Here is a 9967-nt window from a genome sequence, read left to right as displayed (position 1 = left end):
CTTTTCCTCCTTAGACAAGAGAACAGCAAGTTGTTTAACTTCAAATAATATCTAGGGGGATACAAGGGATGCTGGAGCCCAGCTTCAATCGCTTCAGTCTGGATTTAGAAAATCCCTCTCTGTGCACCCACCTTAAAGCATAGCAGTCAAGAGGGGGTCCAAGGCTCAAGGAATGGGCAGGATAAATGGAACTACAGTAGAATCTCCGTAAGTTGACCACCCAAGGGACTGTCACAATCTGGTCAACATACTGAGGTTGTCTACTTGAGAAATATCAATTGAGCACACGTGGTGCATGTCCAGTCGATGAAAATTAGGGCACCTTAAGAAGGCAATCGATGTTGGGAAGTGGTGGAGGTTCTTTGTATTTTACATACTCTGTGTTTCTACAAACTCGAAGGTCTCAGTCAGGACTATTCTGGCCTATTCTCAGCTATGAGTAGATTCCTAAGATTTATCAGACATTTGAAGAAGGCTCAGAACATAGAAGAGAGGACCAGATTTAAAAAAAACAACAAAACCAAGACATGCCCATGGAGCAAAGAGCTGAACCACTTAGGGAACAGAAGAGAGTCTGAAAAACATCAGCAATCAGAGAACTATGAGGGATGTTTCTGAAACAAAAATACAATTTCTAGAATTAATATTTGATCCAAGGGTTGGAAGTAGAAGTTAGAACACAAAAGAAAATACTATAAGTCTCTGGAAATGTCCTACAAAACCCCGATTATGAAAGATATACAAGGAAAAGAGACAGAATCAATTCAGGGAGAGAGGGGGAGGGTGACAGAGGAGGGAGAGGCTGGGAGAGCCCCTTTGGAGGTCAGTAGAATAAGCACTTTCCACCCCCGGGGGAGACAGGTAAAGGCATGGGGAGGAGGCAACTAGAGCAAAATGAAGCCAAAGAGAGGAGCCACCTTCCCTCCTGACACTCCCCACCATGGGCCCGGGCTTCAGAGAGACTCAGGACCCCCGAGGAAGCCATCAGGAGGGTCCAGGGAGGGTCAGATGCCCAGGGCAGAAAGATGCACTGAGACGCCCTGCAGTGGGCCACCTGGAAGGAGTCTGGGGCAGGGGAGGAGTGTGCCGTGAGGTTGCATGAGCCCTGCATGCTGTCTTCATCCCAGTGTGCACCTGAGCACGTGTCCATCCCCGGGCTTCCTCCCACTCTCCCCATTGCAGCCTCGTCCTCTCCTGCTGGAAGCAGGTTCCACGTATCAAGACCCGGGTGCCTCCTTGGCTCTCCTGATCCTCCCCATGCAAACGTGACCAGGCCTGTTCCTCTTTTTTTCCCACATGCAAAGAAGTTTTACCACAGCTTGCACCACCCATGGTGACTCGTTCTTCTGAAAATATGACACCACTTTTCTCCTAATACGGAAAATTGAGAAATAGCTGCATACGTAGTATAAGACAAATAAGAAAAAGACTCAAAGGAGATTCAAGCAGGTTTGGGGGATTCTCTTCTGAACTTGGCTTTTAAGACCCTGAAGGACTTTGGGAACCTGTGGTCACCGAGGCGAGGAGAGGAGATAGGACCATGCAGCTGTCCCTTGCTCTGCTCCTTCTCATCCTCCCAGGTGAGTGCAGCCGATGCTCTAGACACTGAGATGCCAGACGCTGGGCAGGGGACTGAGGGGGTCTGTCCTTGGGGATGGGGACAAATCAGGAAAATGACGGGGATAAGTAGTTTATCTGTGCCCTTATCTGGTCGACAAGAGCCAAGGTTTCATTATCTGACAGATTCTTTGTTAGGTGCTGTGGAAACAGAGAAAAACCAAAACAAAATAAAAATCCTTCCTCTTTAGAATAATGTTTCTCAACCCTTCATTCAAACAGGTGAATGGAGTAATGAACAAGGTCATTCCTGACCAATTTTAAGGAGCAGAGATATGCAGAGAGAAGGAGGCTATCATGGGAAATAAAATGACCACAGTGACCTGTTTCCATTGACTTATCAAATCTCTGGGAGCATAAACTCCGACAGGGAGACTTGCGTGCAGAGAGTGAGCTGGGGAGACGCACACGTGATTATTGTCTTCACTTGGGAGTTAATAGGGATAAAAGGGGCACATGTGTGTAGTATCAGCTCAGGCCGTCACAACGGAATTCCACAGACAGACGTCTATTTCTCACTGTCCTGGAGGGTGGAATCAGGGCATAAGTATACCAAAGGAATGTTTGTTTCTTTAGAATTTAAAAAATTGCCTGTAAAGCTAGCTGAAAAGAGAGCCTTTATTTGGATAAATTCGTTGATGACTTCTGTTTCCCTCCATGGTTCTTTGTCCATTCAGATATTTTGCTTGTTTTTATGGCTATTTATCACCCCCCTCCACAGTTAACTATTTTATCAAGTATGTGTTAGCATAAATGTCTGGAGTTAGAAAGCACCCATGTGTCATTAAGCATTTTTCTAACAATTGTTATAGACAGTTGCCCCTTCCTCTCTGTGAATTCCACATCCATTGATTCAAACTACCAAGGAGGTAGGTAACGTATTCCAAAAAATTGCACCTGGACTGAACATGTACAGACCTTTTTTCTTATAATGATTCCCTAAACAATACAGTATAACAACTATTTACAGAGCATTTACACTGCGTTAGGTATGACAAGGAATCTAGAGATGATTTACAATTTATACTATTCAGGAGGATGTGTGTAGGTTGTGTGCAGATACTGCGCCAATTTATATCAGGACTTGAACATCTAGACATGTTGGCATCCCAGGTTGGCCCTGGAACTGATCCCTTTGGAGAGCGAGAGACATCTGTACTTTTTCTGGTGACATGTGACACGAGATTTTCTACATTATTATTGCTTCTTTTCCCTGCCTCCAACCCTTCTTTTGTTCCCCAATTAAACTAGTCTGTTCTGGGATTTAGTTGTTGAGGGTTACCGTTTTTATTTTCTAATTATTAATCTCTCCTAGTTATAATTTCTTCTTATTTTTTCCTTAGAATTACCAATCGTTATCTCTTCTACGTTGAAGACTCATAGTTTTCTGTCATTCTAAAGTTAATGAAAACACGTTTAAGGCTAAGAATTTACTTTTGTCTACTTAAAAAGGTCGACTTATATAACTCACATACCATAAAATTCCCCCTTTTCATGTGACGTGTGATAGAGTCACAACGTTGTACAGCCACTTTTACTCTTTAATTTCAGACCATTTTCACCACATCAGAAGGAAACCCCACAGCACTCACACAGCCCCTGCCTTTGGTGTCCACTGGTCCCTTCCTTGTGTCTGTGACTTTGCTTGTTCTGGAAATTTCACCTGGGTGGAATCACTCAACACGTGACCTTTGTGTTTGTGTCTCACTTTCACTGAGCACAGATGTTTCCAAATTTCATCAACATTGTAGTGAGTATCAGAGCTCCATCGTTTTTCATGATTAAATATTTCAGAGAGGATCACATTTTCTTTCTCCATCCACCTGTCCATGGTCTTAGAGCTTGTCAATAACACTCCTCTGAGCCTTCCCCCGCACATTTTTGTGAGATGACATTTTCAATTTTCTTAAGTTTAATAGAACTATAATTGAAGGGCCGTGTGGTAAGTATATGCTTGGTGTTGATTGCTACTTTTTTCTAAGAATTTACTTTTGAATGCAGCTTTGGCCATGTCAACAAGTTTGGATATGTAGTGTTGTCTTTTTTGTTACAATATAATGGGCCCACCTGTTTTAAATATTATTTGTAGTCAGACTAGGTTTGGTTAAGAACTTTTCTCTCCAATTTCATATATAATTTTCTGTTAAAATTTTTCAGATATATTTTATTTCTGCTAAATAATTTTCAGATGTATTTTTTCTTTAAATATTAACCTTAATGAGTCTTTCTTTGTGATGCAGAAATTTTTTCATAGTGAAGAAACGAAACCTCAAATACTCATCATTCCTCAAAGGGATCTGTGTAGTTTCTTAGTTCCCTTCAGGAGCCATAGAAAGCAGAACTGAGTGTGTGGCCCAATTTTGGTCCCTGGCAGGCCTCATCTGGCCGGGCAGCTCTCACTGAGATGAAATTGTCTACAGCTCCTATCAGGACGAACTCTGGCTTTGCCAGACATTCTGGTGAGGTTTAAAGTATTCATTTGTCCAGGGGCAACATAATAATAGCCAATATTATATGACAACATGGGTAGATACTGTTATTATCCCCACTTACAGAAACCAAAGGCACAGAGAGGTTAGTGGCCCAAGTTCTCAGAGCTTGTAGGTATCACAGGCAGGATTCACACCCAGGCCGTCTGGCATAGCTGTCCTCTCAACCAGGACTGGGCGACTCTTGGAGCATGAGAGGCTGCACCTTCTCTCCCCCAGTGTGAATTGCACCCAGGGCTCCTGCAAGGGCTCCAGGGTGCTTCTAGTTCCACCTCACATTTATGCTGCAACAATCCCAGGTATTATTAAGGTCTGTTCATAAATCTTCAGAATCTGTCATTTCTGTAAATGGTTTTCTCTTCAGGTCACTTAAATTTAAAGGATTTGTGACTGGGGTGTCTCTAAGGTATTTCCACTGTTTTCAGTTACTTTGTGTAAAAAATTAAGCAGACTAGTGTTTTCCCAAGAAGACTGGAAAAAAAAAAAAAGAGCTAATGATGCGTGTCCACTTCTCTCCCTTTAAGTGTGGTTGAACTGTCGCCGCTGAGTTTAGTAAAAATCTTACAAGACACAGGAGGGCATGGAAGGGGTGACGCTGTTTGTACCCAAACTTTACCTTATTTATCCTAAAGGTTAGCTCTTACTAGAAATTTTAAAACTGGAATTTATAATAACTTTTAGATAAACTAAGATCTCATAGTCCCTGGCGACCAGTGGGCATCACTGTCTTAGTGGACATCAAAGGCAGACCTCCAGGCTGGGTCACTACAGCAGAGCCACTGGGCACCCTTCCAGCTGCCAGGAACAGTCCAGGGTCAAGACAGCATCATTCTCCTGTGGAAATGGGTCTTTTTTCTTCCCATCAGATGAGCATAATACAAAAATAGTTTCAAAAGAATATTTCTTAAAATACAAAGAATTTTTGGACATGGAGGAAGGGTGAGGAGTGAATTACAAGAAACTGTTATTATTCAGTGTGAACATTTTTATTTCTTTTGTGGTCTGTGGATGAGCTCTCTAGGGGGTTTTCTGGTGGCTTTAACCCAGTGGGACATTGTAGGAAAAATATTTTTCATGGGGAAGATGAAGCCTTCCTTGACTATGATTGAACTCATGAGACACTTGAATTTGGGAGCTATTCCCAAGGCAGGAGGCTCTGGCTTTGGGGTGGAAAGTGACAAGTACATGGATTTGTGTTTTCCAGGCTACTCCAATGCTGGGAGTACAATCATCGGTCCAGGAGTGGTTAGGGGCCCGGAGAGAGGATTATTGACTGTTCACTGTCTTTATGACTCAGAATGGAAAACCTACAGAAAATGGTGGTGTCGAGGGGCTAATTGGGGAAGCTGTGAGATCCTTATTGTGACCACTGGATCAGAGGAGGAGGTATGGATGGATCGCTTGTCCATCAAGGACAATCACAAGGACCAAAGATTCACAGTGACCATGGAGAAGCTCACAAGAGGTGATGCCGACACTTACTGGTGTGGGATTGAGAAAAGTTGGACTGACCTTGGGGTCCAAGTGGAGGTGATGGTTGACCAAGGTAAGAGAGTATGAGTGTTTATGCAACAACAATCACAGGTATTGCTAAGGCCTGTACATAAATCTTCAGAATCTGTCATTTCTGTAAACAGTTTGGATGTGTCTCTCAGGGCCTGCTCTACCTTGGTCCTTGAAATATCACTTGAGTAGATTAAGTATCACTCAGCATCACCTGTCACAGAGGTTGGTGAGTCCTGATGTCAAGGCTGAATATTTGTCCCCTCTAAATATCATGTTGAAATGTAAACACAACACCTGATGTGGCAGTACTGAGAGACGGGGCCCTTAAGAGGTGTTTGGGTCGGGAGGGCTCCATCCTCAGGAATGGATTAGTCCATTCATAGATTCATGGATGACCAGGTCATTGTGGGTGTGGCCTGGGGCTGTATAAGAAGAGGAAGTGAGAGTGGACCTGGCTCCCTCAGCCCCTTCAGGTATCAGCGGCTCCCAGGCCAGGCCTGGGTTGGGTGGGCAGAGATGCCCTGCAGGCTCCTATTGGCAGCTGCTTCTCCATCAGTGTCCACCTGCAGTGACGGGCCAACAGGAGAGATCCAGTCAGTGTGGCTGGGACACAAGGCGGAGAAACACAGGAGTGGTGGTGTCCAGGGGCTATTGGAGCACCTGCAGGGTCTTTGTTGTGACCACTAGATCAGAGCAGTCCATCAAGGACAGTCAAAAACACCACATGTTCCGTGTGACCCTGGAGGAGCTCAGGAGAGATGAAGCTGACGCATTGGTGTGGGATTGAGAGGAGCGGAACTGACGTAGGGGTCCCAGGTAGGGTGACTACTGACCCAGACGAGAATGCTTCCCTCACGGGTCATGTGACCACACTGCTGAGGATGGAGGATTCAGAGCCCCCCTTCTCTTTTCCCAAGCAGTGAAGGGGCGTCTCCCACCCCTGCCTGTGATTGTGGGCCTGAGTGTCAGGGAGAGTGGGACTCTTAGAGCTTCTGCATCTGCATCAGAGGATGTGACCCCAGGCTCCCCTGTCCAGGCAGGTGCTGCCAAGTGTGAAACAGCATTTCTATCCTGTGTGCTATTCCCGTTCTCTCCTCCTCTTTCACCTTTGAAAGACTCAGGACACACGGAAGTTGTTCATTAGTGAGAAAAATGACACACAAAGCCCGAGCATGGCAGTGACCCAGGGCTCAGGGTGGGAGAGACCCTGGGAAGGAGAGAAGTGCCAGCAGCCCGGGGAGCCAAAGATGCCCAGGAGGCCCAGCCCCGGTCACTGCCACCATTGTCCCATGCAGGGAGTGGGTCTGTGATGTCAGGTCTTTTCACATTTCTAGAGCAGCTGAAAGTCACAACCATGGGCCTGGGGCTCACGGACCCGTCTGGGCTGAGTGCGGCTGTCAGGACTCGGCCCCAGAGCTGTGTTCCTGGTGTGGCCCTTCCTGTGGCCGTCTCTGTGCTGCCTTTGTTGAGGTTTGTTAGAGAGATGTCAGTTTCGCAAAGAGAATGTGACAAATTTTCATTTCTCTCCTCTTAAATCAGAACATAAGTATGGCAGGGGAATTTTGTTTCCTTATAACTAAACAGCAATTACCCATAATGCTGGCTGTCAACAGAGGCTTTGCCCGTATAATTTCAATGACAGCTTAGATTTCCCCCACAGTTATTTGCCCATTCATGTATTTCCTTGTTTTTCTATTTATTGCCCTCCCAAGTTAACTATTTTACTGAGTGTATTTTCCCATATATTTATGGAGTTGTAGAATATCTTTTTGTAAGGAAAATTCTATCTATCTATTTTGGTATACAGTTGGCCCTTCGTATCTGTGGATTCAACAAACACGACATCGACATTCATTTTAGTAAAAATTCACAAGGCACACGAGGGTATAGAGCGGGTGATTCTGTTTACACCTAACCTTCACTCTCCTATGATTTCTCTGGTGGCTTTGACCCAGTGGAACATTGTAGGACAAAGGTTTGTCATGGAGAATGTTTATTTCTTCCTTGTCTGGGATTTACCCAGTGAGACGCTCAGATTTGGGAGCTATTCCCAAGGCAAGAGGCTGTGACCCTACCCTTGGGGTGGGAGGTGACAGGCACAAGGATTTCTGTTTTCCAGGTTCCTCCACTGACAACATTGCAATCACCAGTCCAAGACCAACAAGCCGCCAGAAGCAGGGTAGTGACACTCAGAAAAACAACACCTCCCCTGTGACCACAGACAAGCACAGGACAGATGACCATGATACTTGCGTATGTGGAATAAAGAAAACTGGAACTGAACTTGGGGTGCAAGTTAAGGTGACCATTGACCGAAGTGAGGGAGTGTGATGTAAACCTCAGAGCCTGCTCTGCCCTGGTCCCTGAATTCCCCATCAAGTGTACTTACTGTCCCTCAGCAGTCTCTGGGGCAGAGGACAGAATCCTAAGGTCCCACTTGAGTGTAATGTCACTCGGCAGTGTCTGGAGCAGAGGACAGTGAGTCCTGAGGTCTTGCTATGCTTTGCTGTGCTTGCCATGGTTTGAATATTTGTCCCCTCTAAAACTCCTTAGAAACACAATCCCTAATGTGGCAGGAATGAGAGGAGGGGCCTTTAACAGATGACTCTGCCCTGGGGAATGGACTGACCATTCATGGCCAATTGATGAGTGGGTGTCATAGAATGAGGCCGAGGGCTGCACAAGAAGAGGATTTGAGACCTGAGATGCCACATCCAGCCCCTTCAACGTGTAATTCCCTGCATAGAGCCCTGCTGGCAAGAAGGCTATCACCAGGTGGGGCCCCTCCAGCTTGGACTTCTCAGCCTCTGCAACTGTATGAAATAAATTCCATTCCTTTACACACTACTCAGTCTTGGGTATTCTTCTGTAAGTAACAAAACAGCAAGCTAAGGCTGTTTCCTAGAGCCACAGTGAGTGCTCAGGACAGGAGGGCAGGCCCCCTCCTATGTGTTCCACAGCTCCCAGGCCTTCTCCAGGATGGATTGAGCCTTTTGAGGCACATTTATTTTTTTCTCTGTGCAGCTCAGTGACTGTGTCTGTTGCTTATAGGAGACAAAGTGGTGGTGTCAGTTTCAGCCCATGGACCAAAGGTACCCAGAGATCCCACTCCCTTCCAGCAGACCAAGCCTTAAAAACCCAATCCCTTAAGCACTTGGGGCTGCTCTCAGAAACCCCATGTTGGGACACTGAGGCAGTTGCTGTCCAGCTCCTCAATAAAAGGACTCAGCTGTAAATTTGGCTTGTTGTGGTCTTTGTGGAACTCCTGGGCACAACACTGCCCTCCTTGTAACTGTACAGTCCTGACAGTCACACTCCAGTGGAGCCTCCAGTTGAGTCTCTTGGGTCTGTACCATCCACTGTGACACCCTCAAAGAGAAAATAACCCTTATCTCTCTGCTCAACAGACGTGGAGGGAGGCATAAAAACCAGAAAGCCAGGCCCAGATTATTACAGAGTCCTGCCTCTCCTGAGGGGGGCTGAGAACTCCCAGGACCTCCTCTTCCCTGGGCTCCCTGTCTCTCAATACTCATCTCTGGCCAGAGCCAGGGTAAGGGATCCCAACCTGCCATTGTCAAATTTTCACTAGCAAAAGAGAGAGCCTATTCCCCCATTCCATATGCCACTCCCTGGCCTCTGAGCCTCCGAGCCCCATCTGCCTTAGGAGTTTCAGCTGAGTCCTGCAAAGACAGCTGGATACAGAGACCAGGTGGGGATGTGTCTCCTACAGTGGTCTCTCTCACAGCCTGCTTTCCTCCATCCTGTCTCCGTTGATGTGGGGAAGACTGTTCTCCCTCCCTACTCACAGACTCTGCATGTGCTTCTTTGTGTAGTGATAACAGACCATTCACACCAAATAATGAAAACTATACAACTTCTGCTTCTGGGCAAGTGATAGGTTCTAGATTTACCTGGTCAGGTGATAGGTTCTAGATTTAGCTCCTGCCTCAGACAACAATAAATAAAACACATAAATTATATGAAACAGGTTTTCAAGGCATTGGATATCAGGCAACTCATTAGAGTGATCTAGGAAAGAAAGTAAGTGAAAAGGGGAGCCAGGTGGCTGCCAGATTACTGCCAGGTGGAGACTAAGAGAGGGGGAACCAGAGTGGAGCCTGGCAGACTGTTCTGAGAATCCCAACTAACCTGGGTTTCCAGCTCCAGAGGCGCTAGCAGCCCTGTCCTAAGGGGAAGTGAAGGGGAGCTGAGCATGTGTCTTTACAGGGAGCTGTTCATGGAATATCTTTTTACCTGGGGGACAGTCTAATGCCTGATTGACCAGAGAGGAGACAGTTGAGAAAGTGACAATCCTAGAGGTCTGCAGAGGGGTTCCACAGAAGTGTTCAACAAGT

The 9967-nt window shown here is 46.0% G+C and overlaps 1 protein-coding gene across 1 annotated transcript; it reads left to right on the top strand.

Moving 5' to 3' along the window:
* Positions 1–1415: 1415 nt before the first annotated feature.
* LOC111724012 (CMRF35-like molecule 1) lies at positions 1416–8449 on the top strand. The gene is made up of 3 exons (XM_023511195.1): positions 1416–1580; positions 5311–5652; positions 7732–8449. The coding sequence occupies exons 1-3, from the start codon at positions 1541–1543 to the stop codon at positions 7941–7943; spliced, it is 594 nt and encodes a 197-aa protein (XP_023366963.1). The 5' UTR covers positions 1416–1540; the 3' UTR covers positions 7944–8449.
* The last annotated feature ends 1518 nt before the right edge of the window (positions 8450–9967 follow it).

This window comes from Otolemur garnettii, unplaced genomic scaffold, assembly GCF_000181295.1.
Source record: "Otolemur garnettii isolate 467f Iridium unplaced genomic scaffold, OtoGar3 scaffold00018, whole genome shotgun sequence".
NCBI classification, from domain to species: domain Eukaryota; kingdom Metazoa; phylum Chordata; class Mammalia; order Primates; family Galagidae; genus Otolemur; species Otolemur garnettii.
This window is presented reverse-complemented; position numbering and strand designations above follow the sequence as displayed.

Coding starts and splice junctions, on each gene's coding strand:
- LOC111724012 (XM_023511195.1), top strand. CDS start 1,541: ATGCAGCTGTCCCTTGCTCTGCTCCTTCTCATCCTCCCAG. Junction 1,581..5,310: donor GCTCCTTCTCATCCTCCCAG/GTGAGTGCAGCC, acceptor TGTGTTTTCCAG/GCTACTCCAATGCTGGGAGT. Junction 5,653..7,731: donor GGAGGTGATGGTTGACCAAG/GTAAGAGAGTAT, acceptor TCTGTTTTCCAG/GTTCCTCCACTGACAACATT.